This window comes from Heteronotia binoei, chromosome 14 (assembly GCF_032191835.1).
Source record: "Heteronotia binoei isolate CCM8104 ecotype False Entrance Well chromosome 14, APGP_CSIRO_Hbin_v1, whole genome shotgun sequence".
Lineage (NCBI taxonomy): Eukaryota > Metazoa > Chordata > Lepidosauria > Squamata > Gekkonidae > Heteronotia > Heteronotia binoei.
In genome coordinates, this window is record NC_083236.1 from 67,877,327 (window position 1) to 67,902,749 (window position 25,423).

The 25,423-nt window shown below is 47.4% G+C and overlaps 1 protein-coding gene across 2 annotated transcripts in view; it reads left to right on the forward strand.

The window, feature by feature from the left end:
* Positions 1-25,423, forward strand: part of BANP (BTG3 associated nuclear protein) — a 303,621-nt gene that overhangs the window by 82,939 nt on the left and 195,259 nt on the right. For both annotated transcript variants that reach the window (XM_060253627.1, XM_060253628.1), the window contains exon 7: positions 22,878-23,117. In XM_060253627.1, coding sequence (XP_060109610.1) covers positions 22,878-23,117 — 240 coding nt within the window. The remainder of the gene's footprint in view (positions 1-22,877; positions 23,118-25,423) is intronic.

Genomic DNA, 25,423 nt, shown 5'->3' on the forward strand with positions numbered 1-25,423 from the left:
CATGGATTTTACAAACTGTATGCTAACTTGGGACTGTTTCCGCCCTTTCTTACCAGTATTGCATTTCATGTTCATCTCTTACATTGAGTCACTTTCGACTTATGGCAACCCTATACATTAATGACTTCCAGAACATCTATCATTAACAGCTCAGGTCTTGCAAAGTGAAGGTCCTTGTGGCTTCCTTTACTTAGCCACAGTAAAAGAATATCATGAATGGAGCATTGGGTTCTGTTGCAGTTTTTTTCATCTGTGTTTCCCCCTTGTGGCTGTAAGGTATTTGCTGAAGAACAAATCCCATTGTCCCAAGAGTGCTGTGGTTCTTCCAGTGGACCTTTGGTAGTAACTTGTTCCATATGTTCAGAACCCTTTGGGTGATAACGTTTTGCCAAAATAATTTGCGTTCCCAGTTTCCTAAGGCTGAGATCATTTTCCTTGGATTTGTTTTCCTGATCATTTTTGAGAAGTTCTGTCGGTTTAATAAATCTTCTCTGTAATGTAAGGAAAAAAACAATTAAGTCACCGGCAATCCATTTGTCTTGGCCAAAGATAATACATCGTACGGAAGAGCAGCCAGTGTTACAGTAGAACTTGGAACCCGCGCTGGGTTGAAGATCACGGAAGGGTCCTGTGTGTGCGCTGTTTAGGATGACTATATGCAATTGAGCTAAAACCATGAGAGTTTGAGGTTCATTCTTTCACAAGCAGAAGTTATAGACCGAGATGGGTATCCATGTTAGTCTGTCTTTAGCAGTAAATCAAGATGGGTATCTATGTTAGTGTATCTGTAGCAGCAGGAAAGAGTAAGAGTCTAGTGTTGTTGTTGTTCAGTCGCACAGTTGAGTCTGACTCTTTGCGACCCCATGGACCAAGTCACGCCAGGCCCTCCTGTCTTCCACCATCCTCTGAAGTCTGCCCAAATTCGTGTTTGTTACATCAGTAACGCTGTCCAGCCATCTCCTCTTTTGCCGTCCCCTTCTTCTTTTGCCTCCTGTCTTTCCCAGCATCAGGGTCTTCTCCAGTGAGTGCTCCCTTCTCATTTGGTGGCCAAAGTTTTTGAGCTTCAGCTTCAGCATCTGACCTTCCAGGGAACAGTCTGGGTTGGTTTCCCTTAGGACTGACTGATTTGATCTTCTTGCAGTCCAAGGGACTCTTGAGAGTCTTCTCCAGGGAGTGCTCCCTTCTCATTTAGTGGCCAAAGTATTTGAACTTCAGCTTCAGCATCTGACTTTCCAGGGAACAGTCAGGGTTGATTTCCCTTAGGACTGACTGATTTGACCTTCTTGCAGTCCAAGGGACTCTCAGGATTCTTCTCCAGCACCACAGCTCAAAAGCATCTATTCTTCTGCACTCGGCCTTCCTTATGGTCCAGCTCTCAGAGCCATACAGTACTACTGGGAATACCATCGCTTTGACTATATGGACTTTAGTTGGCAGGGTAACGTCTCTACTTTTTATTATACTGTCAAGGTTTGCCATAGCTGTCCTCCCAAGGAACAAACGTCAAAGAGCCCAGTAGGACCTTTAAAAAAGAGCCCCATGGTATAGAGTGGTAAAGCTGCAGTACTGCAGTCCTAAGCTATGCTCATGACCTGAGTCCGATCTTGGCAGAAGCTGGGTTCAGGTAGCCGGCTCAAGGTTGACTCAGCCTTCCATCTTTCCGAGGTTGGTAAAATGAGTACCCAGCTTGTTGGGGTAAAGGGTAGATGACTGTGGAAGGCAATGGCAAACCACCCCTTAAAAAGTCTGCCAAGAAAACTTCATGATGTGACGTCACCCCATGACTTGGTGCTTGCACAGGGGACTAATTAACAAAATTTGTGGTATCGACATCTGAAGAAGTGAGCGGTGACTCACAAAAGCCCTACCGCAGATTTTGTTAGCCTTTAAGTAGCAGTTACGCTATTTTCAGGAATTCAGAGCTGAACAATTGATTGTGATGGGTACCCTTTTGCAGATTCGGAATTAACTCTCGTATGTCACAGAGAGCCAGTGTAATACGGTGGTCCAAGACCGCCCGGATGACTCTGTTATTTTGGCGGGAATTTAAATGATCCAATGCATTTTTAAAAAAAGATTACAGATGCCCCCAGTTTGCAGGAAAATCTGTTTAGCATGCGTGTGGCCCCCTTCTGTGGATTTAGATATCCACAGCTGGGGGCAACATGTCACTATTAGACATATAGATAGTGTAAGGATTAGAATGTTGGGCTGCTACAGCCCAAGTCACAGACTTTTCTCAAAGCCATTTGAGTGACTTACTGGCGACCTTCGCACACTTGCTCCTCTTTTGTGGTTTCTTTGTAGTCGCAGATGGGATTGAGCATATGCGCAGGCCTGCTGATGAGGTACTAAGCTTAAAAACTTTTCCTTCTGGCACTTTTCATAGTCCAGGAGCACTCCCCTTTGCCCCTGGGGGAAGTCAGGTCTTTCTGCCTAAACTGAAATGAGGCCGGTGTGTGTATGTGGGGGGGAAACGTTCCTTCCCTCAGTTGTTCCTTCACTGCTTTGAAGGTAAGAACGCACTGTGTTTTCCTTCCTCTCCTCTGAGGTGAAATTAGCCTCTGAGGAGAATCTTTTTTTCTTCAATCAGGTAATTTTAGGGGAGAGAAGAATTCATTATTCTTCTAGCCATCAAGTCCATTGTTTCTCCATCGGTGATTTTGTCAAAAAAGAAAAAGACATTACCTTGCAGGTAGCATTTGTGAAAAATGTACCACATGTGGTACCAAGATGGCACAATTGGATGAACACTCCTTATGCCCGTTAGGTCTGGGTGAATCCCATAACATCAGTGCTTGTGAAGCTTGCCATAAAAAGGTAAAGGTGCAAGCACCAGTTGTTTCCAACTCTGGGATGACGTCACATCAGGACGTTTTCACGGCAGACTTTTTACGGGGTGGTTTGTCATTGCCTTTCCTCAGTCATCTACACTTCCCCCACAGCAAGCTGGCTACTCATTTTACCGACCTCGGAAGGATGGAAGGCTGAATTGCCCTGGAGCCGGCTACCTAACTGAACCCAGCTTCCACCGGGATCGAACTCCAGGTTGTGAGCAGAGAGCTCGGACTGCTGAACTGCAGCTTTACCACTCTGCGCCACGGGGCTGCTTGCAATATGTTTAAGGGCCTGACATGAGAGGGCCTCTCAGTGAAGAAGAAGATATTGGATTTATATCCCGCCCTCCACTCCAAAGAGTCTCAGAGCGGCTTACAATCTCCTTTACCTTCCTCCCCCACAACAGACACCCTGTGAGGTGGGTGGGGCTGGAGAAGGTTCTCACAGCAGCCACCCTTTCAAGGTCAACCTCTGCCAGAGCTCTGGCTGACCCAGGGCCATTCCAGCAGGTGCAAGTGGAGGAGTGGGGAATCAAACCCTGTTCTCCCAGATAAGAGTCCGCACACTTAACCACTACACCAAACTGGCTCTCAGCGCTCTGGGAGAAGCCTCCGTCGAGGAAGTCGGTTCCTAAACCAGGTGTCATATGTGTCCTCTCCCCAGAATACTCTGTCACTTAGAATGTGTGAACAGCCCTCTTGGTTTGAAGACGAGGTGGAGGGGAAGTGCTCCGAGCAGTATGGAAAGTGCTAGAAAGGAAGCTTTAAGGTTCCATAGCTCTGCAGCAGCCCTGCTTGTATGCACAGTGCCTTATGAGCCAGTTGGAATAGTGGTTAAGTGTGCAGACTCTTATCTGGGAGAACTGGGTTTGATTCCCCACTCCTCCACTTGCACCTGCTGGAATGGCCTTGGGTCAGCCATTGCTATTGCAGGAGTTGTCCTTGAAAGGGCAGCTTCTGGGAGAGTTCTCTCAGCCCCACCTACCTCGCAGGGTGTCTGTTGTGGGGGGGGAGAAGATATAGGAGATTGTAAGCTGCTCTGAGTCTCTGATTCAGAGAGAAGGGCGGGGTATAAATTTGCAGTCTTCTTCTTCTTCTTTACAGAAGACCACTAGATGAACAACTGTTAACGAAAGCGCAGCCCCATTATCTCTCTCACCTTAGCTGGTCTCTCAGAGCGGTTGCGGAGAAGCTTCATTGTCTTTTATGAGAAGTGTTGAATGAATTTAAGGCTGCGCCAAGCATTTCTCCTTTTCAGCGCCGGCGCTGAAATGTGTTTCTCGGAGGGGTAGAAGGGATAACGTTTCAGTTTTGTCAACATTCATCTTTAAAAAGTCCTGCTCACTAACATCATCATTTTCACGATTGGCTGTTTCTGTCCCATTTGTTTTTCTTTTGGCTATGAGATCATTTTCTTCCTGGGAACAGCCGCGTGGGCAGTCATAAGCGACCGGGCAGGGCGTGTTCTGTTGTGATGGCCTGAGGTCACAATGTGATGTAGCCAATCAGATTGGGTTGTGACTGGGTGACATCACAGAGGGCAAATGCGTGCAATTTGGAGCAACGACTTCCGATGATAGTCATGTGAGCGAATCCAGCCAATTGGGGATGCTGTAGTAAAATGGTGGATATTATGGAGCCAGATAATTTTGGTCTTCTGCAGCAGTTGCTTACAAAAATGTTAGTGTGTTTTTAAAAATATTTGTAAGCTGCTCTGAGACTCCTTTGGCTAGCGAAGGGCGGGGTATAAATCCAATCTCTTTTTTTTCTTCTCTACTATTTATACATTTGATTGAAAAATTCAGAATAAACAAAAATAAAATAACACTCCACATAAAGAGCAGAAACAGCATATCAATAAGTCCACGTCTGCTGCAGGCTCGCTGGTGGCTGACAAGACCAATGCGGGACAGGCAGGTCCGGCCACAGTGGCTGCAGGGAAAAGTCTGATTTGGGGTTGGTGCTGTAGCAGTGCGATTCTTCCTCAATCTCCTTTTGTCCTCAAGACCAGCTATGCGTGCGTTCTCAAAAGAAGAGACAGCCTGGTGGACATTACAGGGAGCATATAAACTAAGTGATTCTGTTGTGGTTGGTGCGTCAAAGTGTTGTTATTGTGCCTAAACTTGAAGAAAATTCATCTGTTGTTGAAATGTATTCCAAAAAACAGAAAAGCATACAGAAACAAATTGTGACTCAAATACATCAGCATCTTTTAGCACTATAGATTCTGATATTTTGTCTAATATGCAGAGCTCACATAACTTGGATAACCAGTCAGAAAACAGTCATGGTTTATTAGTGCGCTTGTTGATGCTCCTGAAAACATTAATGAGCAAAAGTCTCTTTTCTGCTCAGTTGCTGAATAAAAGCTGCGTAAACAGTTCAGCAGATGCATTCAAGACCTCCCATCTCACACACAAAAAGGGCTGCTTCAAGCACGCGTTACGTTTTTCACAAAGGGGCTTGCATTGGCATGGGTGACCTTTCATACGGGGCCGTTCGACTTTTAAGAATTAGTTTCCAAGTTATTCTCCATTATGAATCTTAGAACATCATTAAAAAGAAAAAGTGTTGAAAATAGTCCTGAAGCTAAAAGGGAATGTGAAGTCATTTTTCTCCCGTGGCCGGCGCATTGTTTAGATGCCAAACCCCCGTTCATGGCATCATCCGGCTTCTTTCCACTTTTTCGGAAGTCCTTTAAAGGCACAGCACTACGGGTCTCTTTTGCGGAAATTCTCAGCTGTCTGTAGGACACCGGCAGAGAGCGGGCGGGGGAAGGGTTGCCTGCTCGAGGTCGAGAAACTACTGAAGATTGGGGGTGAAGCCTGGGGAGGGGCACAGGGCCACAGAGTCTGCCTTCCAAAGCTTCCGTTTTCTCCAGGGGACCTGATCTCTGTAGTCTGGAGATGAGTAAGTAAGTCAGTAAGTAAAATTTTATTTGTATCCCGCCCTCCCCCGCCACAGCAGGCTCAGGGCGGCTAACAGCATTCAAAAATAAACAGTACAGTAATAAAACCTTGAATTAACATTAAAACATTAAGACATTAAAACCAATCAATACTTAATTAGAGCCATTCTAAATCTAACAGTACATCTGGCGGTAACCTTATTGTTTGACGCTATCTCTGTCGGTTGGCGTATCAATAGCAGATCCCTGAGCCGGACCATTTTAGCGTGTTGTACACTTATAGTTCAGCTGTTCATAAACGCTAACTTAAAGAGGGTAGTCTTGCAGGCCCTGCGGAACTGATCAAGGCTCTGCAACTGATGAGCTGCCATTCCAGGAGATCCCCAGTTCCCACTCAGGGGCTGTCAGTGTCATCCCTAGATGTATAAACAGGAGCCCCAGGAGAGCTCAGCTTCAGCTCTCATGACAACCAACTCTTCCCCAGTTTGGTGTAGTGGTGAAGTGTGCGGATTCTTATCTGAGAGAACGGGGTTTGATCCCCCACTCCTCTGCTTGCAGCTGCTGGAATGGCCTTGGGCTAGCTGTAGCTCTCGCAGAGGTTGTCCTTGAAAGGGCAGCTTCTGTCAGAGCCCCACCCACCTCACAGGGTGTCTGTCTCCTGAGAGCCAGTTTGGTGTAGTGGTTAAGTGTGCGGATTCTTATCTGGGAGAACGGGGTTTGATCCCCCACTCCTCCACTTGCACCTGCTGGAATGGCCTTGGGTCAGCTATAGCTCTCTGAGATTGTCCTTGAAAGGGCAGCTTCTGTCAGAGCTCTCTCAGCCCCACCCACCTCACGGTGTCTGTCTCCTGAGAGTCAGTTTGGTGTAGTGGTTAAATGTGCGGACTCTTATCTGGGAGAACGGGTTTTGATCCCCCACTCCTCCGCTTGCACCTGCTGGAATGGCCTTGGGTCAGCTATAGCTCTCTGAGATTGTCCTTGAAAGGGCAGCTGCTGTGAGAGCCCTCTCAGCCCCACCCACCTCACAGGGTGTCTGTTGTGGGGGAGGAAGGGAAAGGAGATGGTGAGTCACTCTGAGACTCTGAGATTCAGAGTGGAGGGCGGGATATAAATCCAATATCATCATCATCATCATCATCATCATCATCATCATCATCATCATCATCATCATCATCATCATCATCATCATCATCATCAATCTTTTTCTTCCCTCATAGTGCTGCAATGTGAAAGCGGCTGATTCAGAGTGTCTGCTCCCATAGAGCAGAATGCTATGGTTGTTTCTTGAGCTCTGTCCACCCCCACTGTTGCCTAGGAATTGATTGAATTGGCGCCAGGCTGCATGGAAAAACAAACCACAGAAACCAAAGGAACCACCAAGCAAAAATGGTGGCTCGTTTTCCGGTTCGGGCATGGCATGACCAAACAAACCAGTTCGTCCTGAACCATGTACAGGTGTGGCTCACACTCAAACTATGGTTCATTTTTCTGTTTGTGCCCATCCCTATTGCTGATAACTTGTGTTCTTTCCATCTCTGCTTTATTTCCATTGCTTCACTTCATTTGGGCCTAATTGCTCACATCTTTCCCTAATTATCTTCATTTCTGTTGTCACTTAGACCCTGCGATATTTTGCAGTGACTGGTACAGAAACAGGATTCCTTTCCCAAGTGTTCCTTGAGAGCTGCGCCCGAAGAGCATGTTTAATGTGCGGTCTTTGCCAGTGGCTGGTTCTAATGAATGTCATCTTCGTTCTCTCACAGTTTTGAGGAAGGGCACTTATGCTTTAGCACTTTCCTGAGAGTCGTTTTTAATTCGGTCTCTTGGATACGCCACATCCCTGCCCCTTGTTTTGTGGTTTCTCTGTCTGCAGAATGCACCTGCAATTTCACTTTCCAGTGTCTTTTTAATAAAGCCTTTTTAAAACAATGCTATGCAAATTGCAACTGGAAATGAGATTAGGTGTTTGCTATCCATTCATTCCAAAAAAGTTGGATTCAGCAACTCCCTTTCAGCAAGTCTTCATTCAACACACACCATCTCCTTCCATCGGAGAAAGACTTCGCTGACAATGGTTGTTGGATCCAGCTGGTTGGAAGAGAATAATTGGCTCCAACTGTACATTCCAACAGCAAATTACTGTGTAGCCTTTAGAAGTTGCCAAAAGTTTTGTAAAGGACATTGGACAAGCTGGATTTTCATTTGACGCAACAAGGTTGTTAAGTTGTGTTCTCAAGATGGTCTGAAAAGAATCAGTTAGTCCTTATGTTACATTCACACTGCATGTGAATGTAACATGCATTGGATCATGGGCAGGGGTGGAATTCTAGCAGGAGTTCCTTTGCATATTAGGCCACACACCCCTGATGTAGCCAATCCTCCAAGAGCTTACAAGGCTCTTTTTTGTAAGCTTGCGGAGGATTGGCTACATCAGGGGTGTGTGGCCTAATATGCAAAGGAACTTCTGCTAGAATTGCACGCTGATCATGGGGGTTCTGGTAAAGTATCTGTATCTGACAAAGGGAGGCTTGTTTCTTCAAAACTTATCCCTCAAAAATATTGTTGGTCTCTAAGGTGCTACTGAACTCAGATCTAGAACTATCCATAAACAGAAGCAGACCATAATGAAGCTGATAAGGTAAGACGGCTAATTAAGGGCCTGGGCAAAAAACCCACAAAAAGTGTTTTGGCCAAGTGCCTGAAGGACAGAGGCAGTTAGCCTTTGAATCCCAGAGCCTGGAGACAACATCATGGAAGGCCTCGGCCTCTGTGCCCTGTTGTTGGCCATCCAGAAGAACTTGTTGGCCGTTGTGTGAGACAGGATGCTGGACTGGATGGCCCATTGATCCAACAGGGCTCTTCTGATGTTCTTATGCAGGGGAAGGCCTCAGCCACCACACCCTGTCATTGGCCCTCCAGAGGAACTAATTGACCATTGTGTGAGACAGGATGGTGGACTAGATGGACCAAATGGTCTGATCCAGCAGGGCTCTTATGTTCTTACCCAATGGAAGTCCTCGGCCTCTATACCCTTTTGTTGGCTCTCCAGAGGAACTGGTTGGCCACTGTGTGAGACAGAATGGTGGACTGGATGAACCACTGGTCTGATCCAGTAGGGCCCTTCTTATTATCCGATGACAATAAAGTAGGCACCAGGCAAGCCTCAAAGGGGAGGGCATTCCAAAGGCAAGCCACCAGCCACCTCACCACTGATGACAGACTCAAGGAGAGCAGGGCTTGAGGGGCAGATCGATAGTATGGGAGGAGACGGTCCTTCAGGTGTGGCGACTACAAGCCGTTTAGGGCCTTAAAGGTAGGAATCAGCATTTTGAATTGTGCGCAGAAACAGATGGATAACTAGAGCAGATTCTTCACCACAGGGTGATATGTGTATGACCCCGTTCGCCTTGCAAATAGGCCTTGCAAGAATGAAGTCAGAACCCCTCTGCACCTGATGCAATTTGTATTAAAGACGTAAAGTGATGTTTGTAGATGCCTCCAGAAGCCCCCTTTCTCAACCTGAAGCCATTTTGGGGGCGTGGCTATTGTGATGAAGCAGACTTCCAGTTCCAGGTTTTGAGGACGAGAGTGAAAACTTCCTTTTCACGCTTTCCTGGTCATCAGGATGCAGTTTTCTGTGTGCTGTGAAAGTAATTTTGCTATCCCCTTCAGTGGGTGGGTAACTGGGTATTCACTTGTGTGTCTCTCTCTGTGTGTTTTTGTCATATCTGCTAAAACATTTTGGCCTCAACTTAGTAACACAAAAGACTGGGGTGGGTGGGTTATGTTCTCAAAGGCTGGAGTCCATCATGTCTTGTTCGGAATAAATGGGCCTCTTGTTCCTTTGCATATAAGGGATACGACCCATCCTGTTTATACCGCAGAAACGTCCCAGTGGAGAACATCTTTGTGTTAGCTCGGTTGGGCTTGATTAAAGGCTGAGTTTCTTTAAAGCAGATTTTTTAAAAAAAGAACAAAGGAACTTTGGCCAAGACTTTAACTTTTCCGAGAAGGATGGTATTGAACTGAGAGCAGGTGTGGGTGTGCAAATCTGTGTTTCCTGTGAAGGAGTTCTGCAATTTTTGTAAAAACACCACTATAGCAGTAATCAAACTGAGCAAAAATAACAGGAGTCTGTACCAGGTCTGTGGGCTTTAAAGGGTTTCAGAGTAAAGCATGGTAGAAAACGAAGTTGATTCCCCCCTCCCCCCTCCCCAAAAAAAGTATTTGTGATGAAACATGATTTATAGGCTGGGAATCAACAGTGAAGCTTTCTGAAGCCCGGTGTGGCAAAGGTTTCAATAGACTTGTGGAATCTTTTTTGCAGTGTCAAAAATGGTTTTGTATCATCTTTCTACTTCGATGACAATCATTTCCATATATGAAGGTTAGGCTGTTGCTCTTTACAAAAATAAACCTGGTCCAAAAATTGGTGCCATGAGCTATGTCTCTCTTCTGCACCCTCCATCACATTTTAAATCCTTGTCTCTGAAGGCTGGATTTCAAGCTATATCACCACTGGCGTTGGTTGAAAACACATAAGAGCAGCCTGTTATTTGACTCTGTGGTGACACACGAAAGCCAAATCAAGCTGAAGAAACTCACGTCTCCAGCCAAATGTTTCTGCTTAAATTCCTTTTTGTTTTGAAAAGATTTCTACTTATTTTCACATAAAAGGGACAGACAAATAAACAATTGTTCTAAAGAGAGGGGTTTTTTTTTTAAGCAACACCTGGAGCAATAAGAGATCTAAGTTAGCCCGTGTAGACAGCCGTTGCAAAACATATAGATCAATATGTGTCTGCCCTTGAATCACTTTTCTCTCCACTCATTCATAGTCTATTCCTCCCACAACTACCCTGCTCTCCTCCCTCCCTTCCTTTCTTTCTTCCTTCCCTCCTTCCCTCCCTCCCTCCCTCTCTTCCCTCCTTTCTCCCTCCCTCCCATCCATCCATCAAAATATCAGTGTGATGCTCTCCTGAACGTCTTGGATTCATAAGAACATAAGAGAAGCCATGTTGGATCAGGCCAACGGCCCATCAAGTCCAACCCTCTGTGTCACACAGTGGCAAAAAATGTTATATACACACATACACTGTGGCTAATAGCCACTGATGGACCTGTGCTCCATATTTTTATCTAAACCCCTCTTGAAGGTGGCTATACTTGTGGCCGCCACCACCTCATGTGGCAGTGAATTCCACATGTTAATCACCCTTTGGGTGAAGAAGTACTTCCTTTTATCCGTTTTAACCTGTCTGCTCAGCAATTTCATCGAATGCCCATGAGTTCTTGTATTGTGAGAAAGGGAGAAAAGTATTTCTTTCTCTACTTTCTCCATTCCATGCATTATCTTGTAAACCTCTATCATGTCACCCCGCAGTCGACGTTTCTCCAAGCTAAAGAGTCCCAAGCGTTTCAACCTTTCTTCATAGGGAAAGTGCTCCAGCCCTTTAATCATTCTAATTGCCCTTCTCTGCACCTTCTCTAATGCTATAATATCCTTTTTGAGGTGCGGCGACCAGAACTGCACACAGTACTCCAAATGAGACCGCACCATCGATTTATACAGGGGCATTATGATACTGGCTGATTTGTTTTCAATTCCCTTCCTAATAATTCCCAGCATGGCGTTGGCCTTTTTTATTGCAAACGCACACTGTCTTGACACTTTCAGTGAGTTATCTATCATGACCCCAAGATCTCTCTCTTGGTCAGTCTCTGCCAGTTCACACCCCATCAACTTGTATTTGTAGCTGGGATTCTTAGCCCCAATGTGCATTACTTTGCACTTGGCCACATTGAACCGCATCTGCCACGTTGACGCCCACTCACCCAGCCTCAACAGATCCCTTTGGAGTTCCTCACAATCCTCTCTGGTTCTCACCACCCTGAACAATTTAGTGTCATCCGCAAACTTGGCCACTTCACTGCTCACTCCCAACTCTAAATCATTTATGAACAAGTTAAAGAGCATGGGACCCAGTACCGAGCCCTGCGGCACCCCACTGCTTACCGTCCTCCACTGCAAAGACTGCCCATTTATACTCACTCTCTGCTTCCTATTACTCAGCCAGTTTTTGATCCACAAGAGGACCTGTCCTTTTACTCCATGACTCTCAAGCTTTCTAAGGAGCCTTTGATGAGGAACTTTATCAAAAGCTTTCTGGAAGTCAAGGTAAACAACATCTATCGGGTCTCCTTTGTCCACATGTTTGTTCACCCCCTCAAAGAAATGCAACAGGTTAGTGAGGCAAGATCTTCCCTTGCAGAACCCATGCTGATTCATAGGACCTCAGTTAAGGATAATTAAAACATGTTTCAGACATTACATTTGAATTTTGGATTAGCTGTAATGAGAACGAGCCTGAGAAATCCTTAGGCTTCTGCATTCTCCCCACCCTTCTGCTTCTTTCATGCCTTATACTTACCTCCCTGCTTGCATATGGTTGTAATGAAAGATTTCTGGATTTGTAACAGACTACAGATTGTCTTTGTACCTAAAATGCAAACTTTGGTTTGCACTTTCCCCTCCAAATTTGAATTCCGGGAAAGGATCAAAACCATGGATGGGAATACTAGTTTTGTGGAAGGACCTCAAACCATAGCTTGGTTTTCAGGCAAAATGACAAACTTTGGTTTGCTACAGCTCTGGGAACCTCTGACTAGCTGCGTGTAAAGGGAGGGGGCTAGAAGCCCCTGGATTCCCCAATCTGAACAATGCTCGTTTAGCAAAGTCTTGCTGTGCCAAATGCAGAGCCAGGTAATAGGTATGGTAAGTCTAAATAGGTAACCAGCACCAATTATAGGTAAGTCTAAATAGGTAACCAGCACCAATTATAGGCAAGTCTAAATAGGTAACCAGCGCCAATAAATAGTCTAAATAAATAGTCTAAATAGGTAACTAGTGCCAATTAATCAGCTTTGCCTTGTGTTTTTACTTCTCTGAGATTACAATTTCTTAATGATTTGTGCTCGAATATCATTGGCTGAGTTTTGAATTTTGCTGTTGGTAAAAGCCAGGCTGATTGATGGTGGTTCATTAAGAGAGAGAGCGTGTGTGTGTATGATATCCTACCCATTGGCTAAAGTATTATTTAATTGCTCCAGGGAGAGGGGTTTGTATGCCTAGTGCATGAGGTGGTTTATTTTCTTAAGGCTATTTCTGATACAGCTACTAGGCATCCATCCTTGGCTGAAATGCCGGATTTGCACCCAACTTCAGTTAGTCAAATAAATAAAAAATATTTTGATGAAAGGAACCAGTTAATTCTTTAAATATTTACACAGGCAGGTGTTTTGCTGGCTTTTCTTTTCTTTTAAAGGGATGATTGACGGGACCGAGAGAGAAGTCAGTGCAGGAATTTGCTTCTTGACATTGCTAATGCTCATATGTCAGACTAGTTAAGGCCGAGTTTCCCAGCGGAATAAAGCAAGTAGCGGCGAAGGGTCAGCCATCTCCCCGGGAGGGATAGAAACGCACGCGTGCACGCATTATTGGCAGTGGGCCGCTTCATTTTTGGTTGTCCTCCTGACACGGGGTTTCTATAGACTGAGAGTTTAGGTTCTCCCCCGTGCTTTGTTTCTACAGCAACCAGTGTTTGTGTTACCAGCTCTGTTCCTCCAGCTCTCGCGGACCGTGCTCTGTAGAGGCCTTCTCTTTAGTCGCAGCAGGTGGCCGGCCGACTTGTAACTCAGAGAGCAATCAACGTAATGCCTCTCGGAAGAATTGGCTTTGTGAAGGGAAGGGGTGTTCTTTGTGCAGCGGAATGGAATCAGAAATGAACCCTCTGACCCAGAAATTGCATTGAGCGGAATTTGCGTGAGCAGCTTCTTGTGCTCAGAGAAAAAAGCAGCATCCAAAGGGACGCGTTTATGACTATTGCTGCTCCCCCGCTCCTGAAAATGGATTAAAATAGCCCAGGTTGCTGACAGTGTCTCATGTTTTTTTTATGAATGCCTGTGCCTTCTTTGTACACTATCCTCCGTCCCGTCAATGAAAGCTGTTCCTTCTGTCCTGTATTTTTAGCAGAGATTTTATTTTCTTCCAAGTAACTGAGGGTGGGGTTTGGATAAAGGAAAACTGCTTGTTGTCAGGTTGCATTTTTCACTCCTTTCAGCACCAAAGCCCCTTTTGTAGTTCAGTCCAGATGCCTGTCAGGAAAGCCTTCGTTTCAGAGGTATCACTCTTGGCACGGAGAAATCGAACAGCACGATGCCGTCGAGAGGCGGTCTTCTTTGGATTTGGCTGTTCAGGGTTCTTGGTTAAAGTAAAAGATGATGTGAAGGGCTCTCTGCCTGGGTCCCCGGAGAGCGGCGGCCACTCTGGGTAGACAGTACTGACCTTGATGGACTGGTGGTCTGATGCAGCGTAAGGCAGCTTTGTGTGCTTAGTGACTCCCTGCCTGGAAGCCCCTCTGCTCGCCGGTCCGCACACTCCTGACTGAGAATGCAATGTTGTACTGCTGAGGCTACATCTACCCTGGCAAACAAACAGGATTAGAAATGGTTTGACTGCAATGAGGCCCTGGCCTGGATAGCCCCCAGGCTAGTTCAATCTCATTAGATCTTGGAACTAAGCAGGGTCAGCGAGAGCCAGTTGGGTGGTCAGCTCTGGTAGAGATGTCTTGAATGGGTGGTTGAAAGAGCCAGTTTGGTGTAGTGGTTAAGTGTGCAGACTCTTATCTGGGAGAACCGGGTTTGATTCCCCACTCTTCCACTTGCAGCTGCTGGAATGGCCTTGGGTCAGCCAGAGCTCTGGCAGAGGTTGTCTTGAAAGGGTGGTTGGAAGAGCCAGTTTGGTGCAGTGTTTAAGTGTGCAGACTCTTATCTGGGAGAACTGGGCTTGATTCCCCACTCCTCCACTTGCACCTGCTGAAATGGCCTTGAGTTAGCCATGGCTCTCACAGGAGTCGTCCTTGAAAGGGCAGCTTCTGGGAGAGCTCTCTCAGCCCCACCCACCTCATAGGGTATCTGTTGTGGGGGGAGCAGATAAAGGAGATTGTGAGCCGCTCTGAGTCTCTGATTCAGAGAGAAGGGCGGGGTATAAATCTGCAGTCTCCTCCTCCTCCTCCTCCTCCAGCAAGTATTAGGATGAGAGACCACCAAGGAATACCGGGATTGCTATGCAGAGGCAGGCAGTGGCAAAGCACCTCTTAATGGGTGCATTCACGCACACTAAATAATGTGCTCTGCAACTGGTTTGTTTTAGTGTGTAAGAATGGCAAAATCCAGTTGCAGTAGCAACCAGCATTCCCTCTAAGCCGTGGATTCTTGTGAGGAAAAATTCTACTTTGTGAGCATTATAGTTGTGAGCTACTGCATCAATTAGCTTGCTCTAGGGCCATTTTTCCTGAGCTGAGACCAGAATGTGTGCGCCAGAGGCTTAAAATTGTGAGCTAGCTCACGCTAACTCAGCTTAGAGGGAACGCCGGTTGCAACCCCCTGTGATGAGTGAGATGGTGGACGGCAGGACCCAGTAGGAGCCCGCCCAGATGGCTTGGGAATGTGCTGGGCTGCCGTCTGTAGGAATGAAAGCCACCTAGCCAACCACATGGCAGCAGCTTTTGGCGTGGCAAGTACAGACGGCTGCAGGTTTAACAGTATCTGTGGGACCTGCCTAGATGGTGCCATGCATCGTTTTTATCTTGCACAACAGTTTCACAAGATAGATGGTGAGCAACCCAAGTTCCCTGCCTAGAAAACGAGAACGAGGGATTGTACCGCTTAGCCCCTAGATAAGCAGGGGTTTTGAAGCCACCTCCGCGTGTCACCTGTGCTGGCTCCCCAGTGTTCACGTCGGCAGTGATGCATGGCTTCTTCTCCAAATGCAGGCCTGCAGAAGCCTAAGAGGATGAAGGCTCTTCTAATTTAGCCTTTCCCGTTATCGCAGTTCTCCTGCATTAATCTTGGATCCGCCGTCAGTTACGTCAGCCTGCCTTTGACGAGGTGTTCGACAAGCGATCCTGAGCTTCGAAGCCGGTTCCTAAGCTGGGATTTTATTACTCTCTTCTTGGCGGGCCATCTAAGAGAACGCAGGCCACTTAACTCAAGCCAAGGGCAGGAAATGAAGATCGTGCTTTTCAAGGGTCATGCAAATGTGGGAAAAGCTCCTCCATCTGAGCTCCTCATGGCTGGAGCCTGAAAGCAAAGCGGTTATGAAAAACAGCCATTCGTGACTTTTTGTCGATATTAGCTCAAGGGTGGCTCCTGAACGGCTAAATTAAGTCATCAGAAGAGCCTCTGATGTAGGTTCAAAGCAGATCTGGAGGGAGGTCTACGTTTGTTTCTCTCATCCATGGTCTAGGCCAGGGGTGTCAAACACGTGGCCTGGGGTCTGAATCAGGCCCTCGGAGGGCTCCTATCAGCCCCCCAAGCAACTGCCTATCATCTGCTTCCTTCTCCCCCTCTCTTGTTCCCTTCTGCATCACAGCTTGCTTTGCAAGGTTTGCTCAGTCGCACAGGAGCTACTGAGCAAAATTTCTATTTTCTCCATTGACTGAGGCCCCTCCCTTAGGGGGGAAGGGAGAGCTTGCTTTGCCGGGCTCTCTCAGCTGCACAGCGGAGCTACTGATCCAAGTCTCTCTTCCTTCTATTGGCTGTGGCTCCTCCCCCTCCTGGTCCCCTGGGGAAGGAAGGAAAGAGCCAGAGCTTCCTTCGCCGAATTCCCTGGATCCCATGGGAGACATTCAAAGAAAGAACCTTTAGGACCAACATTTTAAGCATGTTTTTTAAAAAATATTTAATTGTGTTTGTCTGTGTCCTTTATAAAGTTTATATCTCTTCTACCTAATCTTAAATAGGTACACACACGGTCCTGCCTGACATGACTCAGCCCAACAAGAAAGACAGTTTGGTGTAGTGGTTAAGTGCGTGGACTCTTATCAGGGAGAACCGAGTTTGATTCCCCACTCCTCCACTTGCAGCTGCTGGAATGGCCTTGGGTCAGCCATAGCTCTCGCAGACGTAGTCCTTGAAAGGGTGGTTGAAAGAGCCAGTTTGGTGTAGTGGTTAAGTGTGCAGACTCTTATCTGGGAGAACCGGGTTTGATTCCCCACTCCTCCACTTGCAGCTGCTGGAATGGCCTTGGGTCAGCCATAGCTCTCGCAGAGGTAGTCCTTGAAAGGGGGGTTGAAAGAGCCAGTCTGGTGTAGTGGTTAAGTGTGCAGACTCTTATCTGGGAGAACTGGGTTTGATTCCCCCCTCCTCCACTTGCACCTGCTGGAATGGCCTTGGGTCAGCCAGAGCTCTCTTATCTGGGAGAACCGGGTTGGATTCCCTCACTCCTCCAGTTGCACCTGCTGGAATGGCCTTGGGTCAGCCAGAGCTCTGGCAGAGGTTGTCCTTGAAAGGGCAGCTGCTGTGAGAGCCCTCTTAGCCCCACTCGCCTCTCAGGGTGCCTGTTGTGGGTGGAGAAGATATGGGAGATTGTAAGCCGCTCTGAGTCTCTGATTCAGAGAGAAGGGCAGGGTATAAATCTGCAATTCTTCTTCATTTATGTCAAATCAGGCTCTCATAACAAATGAGTTTGACACCCCTGGTGTAGGCAGAGGCGATGCTGCTGAGGCACTCTGGTGGGCAGGGGGGCTCCCTTGGCTCAGAAAGCCGGACTGATGGCACTGATGGACACATGGTGCTGCTCTTTGTGGAGTCCGTCAAGGTCAGTCTTCTTAACCTTGACTGGCAGCAGTTTTCCAGGGCCTCAGCCAGAGGTCTTGCGTCCCACCTGCTACCTGATCCTCCCCCTTTTCACTGGGGGTGCCAGAGATTGGATCTGGGAGCTCCTATCAATGCTGAGTGGAGGAGGCAATAGGGTCATTTATGTAGCCCCGACAAGCGGCCCGGTAGCAGGGGGAAAAAGAGAGAAGGAAGAGGGAAGATGGCAGAAAAGAGCTGGAAGCAGGCTGGTAGGGTAAGGGAGGAAGGATGGGACAAGCAAGACATGTGAGTGGGTGGCTTCGTGCTGTGCAAAGCCTCTAGTGCAGGGGTGGCCTAACATGTTTAATGTAAGAGCCACGTAGAATAAACCTCAGATGTTTGAGAGCCACAAGACATGAATGTTGAGAGACACAAGCCATGAATTTCAGATGCTTGAGAGCTGGAAGGAAGGAAGGAAGGAAGGAAGGAAGGAAGGAAGGAAGGAAGGAAGGAAGGAAGGAAGGAAGGAAGGAAGGAAGGAAGGAAGGAAGGAAGGAAGGAAGGAAGGAAGGAAGGAAGACAAATAGATGGGAGGAGGAATGGAAAGAAAGCAACTTTTTAAAAAAGGAAGGACATTGGCTCAGCAGCAGAAGGTACCAGGTTCAATCCCTGGCATCTCCAACTAAAAAGGATCCAGGCAAATAGGTGTGAAAAACCTCAGCTTGAGACCCTGGAGAGCCGCTACCAGTCTGAGTGGGCAATACGGACTTTGATGGACCGAGGGGGGGTCTGATTCAGTATAAGGCAGCTTCATATATGTTCATAAATACATTCTCCAGGTCACCAGCTGGCTTGGCTTGGAGAAGTGATTTCAAGAGAGAAGTGTCTCCTTCAAGCCAGCCATCAGGATGCTGGGGGCTTTGAGAGCCGCACAATATATGTAAGAGCCACACTTGGCTCCCGAGCCTTAGTTTGACCACCCCTGTTGTAGTTTGCGACAGTCATGCCTAGGAGTTTGGGTGGACTATAGAACCTCTGTGTGCCTGACCCTTTGTAAAAGATCAGGTTTCAGATGTCTAGTGCTTTGTTGTATAAGAACCAATGCAAATGGCAAGAAAGAGAGAATGAAGCATCTTTCTCTGATAGTTGGTGGTTTAGGAGGACTCTTTCCCCTGCCCCAAACTGCTTGCCAAGTTTGGCATTTTTTAGCGTCAGGTATCAGCGTCATAAAATTTGTATCCTGCTTCTTCTTATGACCTCAGTCTCGAAGATGCATTTGGGAGATGAGCTGTGGTGATTCATTTTCATGGCTGGGTCTGCAGATTTGGTGAATGACGGCGTGTAGGAAAGAACGCAGACTCCCCCATTCAGTAAGTCTGAAAGGGAACGCCAATCCAGTTGTGTCTGCAAGACGTGGTTACAGCTGAGTGAGTGCCCTGCAAGCAATTCATCAAGTAAATTGCCACTTGCCACCACTTATGTCTCGCACTTTCCAAGCTTGTTCCCAGCTCTTGCTGAGTCAACAGTCCCATTCCCACGACTGGGGTGACTCATCCCTCGGCTTCTTTCACTGACAAAGAGGATGCCCTTTTGTGTGTGTGTGTGTGTGTGTGTGAGCCGCTCTAAACTTCTGCTTCTCTTAGCTGTGGTTTTCAATACCCCTGTGGTCATCCTGGAAGTCACAGAATAGGAAATGCTGGCTGGATTTCTTGACCTTGTGATAGAACAGGGGGGGCCAAACTGCAGTCCCATGTGGATCTTTCACACATATTGTCTGGCTCTTGAACCCCCCCCCCCCCTTCCACAGTCAGCCAGCTTGGAGAAAGCACTTGTGTCTTTAAATCATTTATTCAGGCTAAGTCAGCTGGCGGCTTGGAGAATGCATTTAGAGTTGCTTTATTTCTACCTCTCCCTCCCTCCCTTCCCCTTCTATTTTCCTTCCTTCCTTCCTTCCTTCCTTCCTTCCTTCCTTCCTTCCTTCCTTCCTTCCTTCCTTCCTTCCTTCCTTCCTTCCTTCCTTCCTTCCTTCCTTCCTTCCTTCCTTCCTTCCTTCCTCCCTCCCTCCCTCCCTCCCTCCCTCCCTCCCTCCCTCCCTCCCTCCCTCCCTTCCTTCCTTCCTTCCTTCCTTCCTTCCTTCCTTCCTTCCTTCCTTCCTTCCTTCCTCCCTCCCTCCCTCCCTCCCTCCCTTCCTCCCTCCCTCCCTTCCTTCCTCCCTCCTTCCCTCCCTTCTCTTGTGGCTCTCGAACACCTGCTGTTTATTCTGTGCAGCTCTTACTTTCAGCAAATTTGGGCACCGCTGTGAACATAAGAACATAAGAGAAGCCATGTTGGATCAGGCCAACGGCCCATCAAGTCCAACACTCTGTGTCACACAGTGGCAAAAAAATTTATATACACACATATACTGTGGCTAATAGCCATTGATGGACCTGTGCTCCATATTTTTATCTAAACCCCTCTTGAAGGTGGCCATACTTGTGGCCGCCACCACCTCCTGTGGCAGTGAATTCCACATGTCAATCACCCTTTGGGTGAAGAAGTACTTCCTTTTATCCGTTTTAACCTGTCTGCTCAGCAATTTCATCGAATGCCCACGAGTTCTTGTATTGTGAGAAAGGGAGAAAAGTACTTCTTTCTCTACTTTCTCCATCCCATGCATTATCATGTCAACCTCTATCATGTCACCCCGCAGTCGACGTTTCTCCAAGCTAAAGAGTCCCAAGCGTTTCAGCCTTTCTTCATAGGGAAAGTGCTCCAGCCCTTTAATCATTCTAGTTGCCCTTCTCTGGACTTTCTCCAATGCTATAATATCCTTTTTGAGGTGCGGCGACCAGAACTGTGATAGAAGCATAGTTCCGAAAGGTGACTGTCTTAATTAAAGTCATATGACCCTGTGTGGATCCTAGGCTTTCTGTTTCTGTCCCACCTCCTGCCCCCTCCTCCCTTCAAATTCTACTGTGAGTGTCACCCTGGGCTAGGATATCTGGCCTTGGGTGGAATTGTTTCATGGAAAATGGCATCTTGGCTGCTGATGCGAATTTCTGTTTGGAGTGTAATGAAGTTTATATCATGATTTGAGCTAGTTTACTTACACAATTTAGGGCTTCTTCACAATTTAGTCCCCTGGCAGGTTTTGCTTTTCCTTGTTGCAGAATTTTTTAGCATTCATTTGCAGGAAACCTGCCGGTGAAAAATCCTGTGAATCAGTTGATTTGTAGGCCCTAGTGGAAATGGATAAGTGAATGACAGCATTCATTGGAGGGCGGGGAATAATACATGGCGTCGCAATTGGTTGGGAAAGAAGCTGCTTCCTCTGCAGCATAATGGTGAGAGGTACTGTGGTGTAGTTACCATACTGGAGTCTGAGAGAACCCTGTTTAAATTGGGGACAGTGGCTCAGTGGTAGAGCATCTGCTTGGTAAGCAGAAGGTCCCAGGTTCAATCCCCAGCATCTCCAACTAAAAAGGGTCCAGGAAAGTAGGCATGAAAAACCTCAGCTTGAGACCCTGGAGAGCCGCTGCCAGTCTGAGTAGACAAGACTGACTTTGATGGACCGAGGGTCTGATTCAGTATAAGGCAGCTTCATATGTTCCTATGTCTAAGGGGAGTGACGGTGGCTCAGTGGTAGAGCATCTGCTTGGTAAGCAGAAGGTCCCAGGTTCAATCCCCAGCATCTCCAACTAAAAAGGGTCCAGGCAAATAGGCTTGAAAAACCTCAACTTGAGACCCTGGAGAACCGCTGCCAGTCTGAGTAGATAGTACTGACTTTGATGGACCAAGGGCCTGATTCAGCATAAGGCAGCTTCATATGTTCACATATGTTCACATGTTCCCCTCTGCCATGAAGCTCACTGGGTGACCTTGGTCCAGACTCTTTGCCTAGCCTACCTCACAGGGTCGTCGTGAGGATATAATGAAGGAGGAGCAAACCGTGTTTTCCACCTTGAGCCTCTTGGAAAGAAGAGTCAGCTAAAGTTACATGACATAAATAAGAAATGTATTTATTTAAATGATCTATAAATTCAAAAATATTTGTGTTGCGTGGGGAGAAAATTCTGTGAGTCAGCCGGTGTGTTTGTGTGTGTGAAGTCGCAGCTGACATTGCCGTGCTGGCACCTTTTCCTCTCCACCCCCTCTTGGGGGGATTCCCCCACCCCTGATGTGGTGTCATGACTGAATAAGAGCACTTTTATTTATTTATTTATTTAAATTTCTATCCCGCCCTTTCCTCAAGCAGACTCAGGGCAGCTAGCCATCAGTTCTATAAAACAATTTAAAGCCAACAAAATACAATTTAAAACCTTTTGTGGTGCTATACAACTTCGATATGGCGGGAGCTTCCTTTTTCTCTCGCTGTTCGCGATCCTATTATGTTTGTCGCTCCTCAGTGGTGCGAGGTGGCAGTTCCCTCCCGGTTAGATGTTGAAGGCCTGCCGGAATAGTTCCATTTTTGCAGGCCCTGCAGAATCTGCGAAAAAGATCCCGCGGGGCCATTTTCCACTTTAAAGATGCTGTCGGGGTCTGTAATCTTTTTAATGTAATTGATTTTATATATATGTATTTTTAATGTTGTTCATCGCCCAGAGCCTGGCACTAGCCGGAATAGGGTGATTCATCAAATGCAAATAATAATAACCTGGAGAGCCAGGTTGGTATAGTGGTTAGGTGTACGGACTCTTATCTGGGAGAACCGGGTTTGATTCCCCACTCCTCCACTTGCAGCTGCTGGAATGGCCTTGGGTCAGCCAGAGCTCTGGTAGAGGTTGTCCTTGAAAGGGTGGTTGAAAGAGCCAGTCTGGTGCAGTGGTTAAATGTGCGGACTCTTATCTGGGAGAACCGGGTTTGATTCCCCACTCCTCCACTTGCAGCTGCTGGAATGGCCTTGGGCCAGCCATAGCTCTCTTATTTGGGAGAACCGGGTTTGATGCCCCACTCCTCCACTTGCAGCTGATGGAATGGCCTTGGGTCAGCCATAGCTCTCTTATCTGGGAGAACCGGGTTTGATTCCCCACTCCTCCACTTGCACCTGCTGGAATGGCCTTGAGTCAGCCATAGCTCTGGCAGAGGTTGTCCTTGAAAGGGCAGCTGCTGTGAGATCCCTCTCAGCCCCACCCACCTCACAGGGTGTCTGTTGTGGGGGGAGAAGATATAGGCGATTGTGAGCCACTCTGAGACTCTTCAGAGTGGAGGGCGAGATATAAATCCAATATCTTCTTCATCTTCATCTTCAATAATAATAATAATAATTAATAATGGTGAGCCCCTCGGGTTTTCAGTGTTCAGAGCTGTTTTGCCGTCGCCTGCTTCTGCACAGCAACCCTGACCTTCCTTGGTGGTCTCCCACTCAAATACTAACGAGGGGTGACCCTGCTTCGCTTCTGAGTTCCGATGAGATCGGGCTCATTTGGGCCATCCGACGAACTTAACCAAAATGGAAATGCCGCAAGCAGCCACCTCCGGCGATCAAAGCGTTCTTTTCTTGTGTGTCTTTTTAGAGGACTACCCGAGCGGGACGTGGCTGGGAGACGAAAGCAATCCCGAGATGCGGGTCCGCTGCTCCATCACGCCCGCAGACATGCTGCACATCAGCACCAACTGCCGCACGGCCGAGAAAATGGCGCTGACGTTGCTGGATTACCTCTTCCACCGGGAAATCCAAGCCATCTCCAACCTTTCTGGGCAGGGGAAGCACGGGAAGAAGCAGCTCGATCCTCTCATGATTTACGGCATTCGCTGTGAGTACGTTTGCATCTCTTGCCATAAGCACATACTTTGCAGCACGCTCTTGGCCAGTGGAGAGGGTCAGGCGGAGTTAAACCTGTAGCCTGTATAGATTGAAACCATTTCTCGTGGCTCTTCTACGGTATGCCTCAGTGGGCTCCTGCCAAATGTTACATCCAGCAGGAGAGTTACAGAGGGCCTTTCTTCAGTAGTCCTGCTCGGTCGGGGAAACATGGCTGTCGTCTCGCCGAATCGCTCTGATGTTTTAGTCTCCATAGCAGTCTCGCTGGGAACAGTTTGAAAACGGCAAGAGGCTTGACTGAGTGCAATCCCAACGTCGTATTAGACCAGGGGTGGCCAAGGGTAGCTCTCCAGATGTTTTTTTTTTGCCTACAACCCCCTTCAGCCCCAGTCAGCATGGCCAATGGCTGGGGCTGATGGGAGTTGTAGGCAAAACAAAAAAAAAATCCGGAGAGCTACCGTTGGCCACCCCTGTATTAGACTAATGACAGGCTGACAAGGTGCATATTTGAAAGACTTTCTCCTTCCATATGATCCTCTGTGTCTACGACAGGTTGTCAGGCTGCCTTCTGTTAACATCCCACCGCTCAGGGTGGCCCATCTGTTATCGACCAGAGCCGAGGACTTTTCCATCATGGCTTCAGCTTTGTAGGCCCCCCAAAGAGATGAGGGAGACCCCCTCCTTAGAGATCTTCAGGAGGGGCTGTAAGCAGCGTTCCCTCTCGGCTGAGTTAGCGTGAGCTAGCTCACAGATCTTTAGCCTCCAGCTCACACATTTTGGTCTTAGCTCAGGAAGGATGACCCCAGAGCACACGCATTGATGCAGGAGCTCACAACTTTCATGCCAGCAGCTCACAAAGCAGAATTTTTGCTCACAAGACTCTGCAGCTTAAAGGGAACATTGGCTGCAATGTATGTTTAGGCTTTGGGGGGTGGGAGTTGTATTGGCAGGCATCTTTTAAGGTGGGGAGGGGGAGAGATTTGGGGTTTGTTATTTTATTATTGAGTTTTAAACTAAAAAAAGGTTATTGTAAGCTGCCTTGAACTACAAGGGAAGGCAAGATATAAATGTTGAGAGCCAGTTTGGTGTAGTGGTTAAGTGCGCAGACTCTTATCTGGGAGAACCGGGTTTGATTCCCCACTCCTCCACTTGCACCTGCTGGAATGGCCTTGGGTCAGCCAGAGCTCTCGGCTGAGCTGTCCTTGAAAGAGCAGCTCCTGCGAGAGCTCTCTCAGCCCCACCTACCTCACAGGGTGTCAGTTGTGGGGGAAGAAAAAGGAGATTGTAAACCGCTCTGACTGAGAGAGAAGGGTGGGATATAAATCTACGGTCTTCTTCTAAATAAATAAATAAAATCCGGCTTGTTCCCTGCTCACACGTGTGCCTTGAGCCTGTCTCCTCCCCTGCCTCTTTTTGCATGAAACATGACGATGGAATCGTGGTTTAAATGAACTTTGGTTGCCTGCAAGATACTATGCAGGTCCCCTCCCACCCCCACCCTCAAGCCCTCAGCCAAGTTAAGTTAAACTGCTGTTTAGTATTCAGGCCCCAGGGGGGAAACTAACTGTAGTTAACCAGGGAGTTTGCATCTGCATGTTGCAGGAAGCTGGACCAGTTTCCCTCCATTCAAGGGCAGCGGCGCTTAAGGTGAAAAGCTGAGTTTGTGCATGTCAGCTTAATGTTGGCTTAACGTAATGTCAGAATGCGGTCCAGCCGCCTCTTGCAGTGCTGGGGACAGAACATTTACAAGACTCTGGTCTAGCTGGAAGACTTCATGAGCCTGGGAGAAGCTCTGCGGATCGGTTTTCCATTTGGCTGCAGTGGGAACGATCAGAAATTTGTGCCTGCGCCTGAGTTTTCTGTCTGTAATTCCCCAAATCAGTGGAAATTACATTGGACCGATCTTCCATTGGCCCCAAATGATCAGATTCCATTTTTTTTTGCCGCTCTGCACAAAATTGGAAGCCGGTTCATGTTCTTTTATACCTCCAGGCAGATGTTTTGTAAACGACTATTTAAGGAAAGTTCCACAAGGACCAATTAACATCGGAGTACACTTCAGGGCTCCCTTGCAGGAAGAACCCCGGCCCTGTTTCCAGTTTAGAATGTCACTCTGAATTCACGTTAGCCTTGCAACGGGAGAACATGCCCAGGTGTAGCGCACATTCCTGACGTCGAAGGTGATTGAAGCAATAAAATCTCTCCGTAGGAATGGCTGCATTTGGAAACACAGATGTCGTGCAAGTATTTAGCATAACAACAGGCTGTTTCTGATCGGCTCGAGACAGGCCGTCGGAA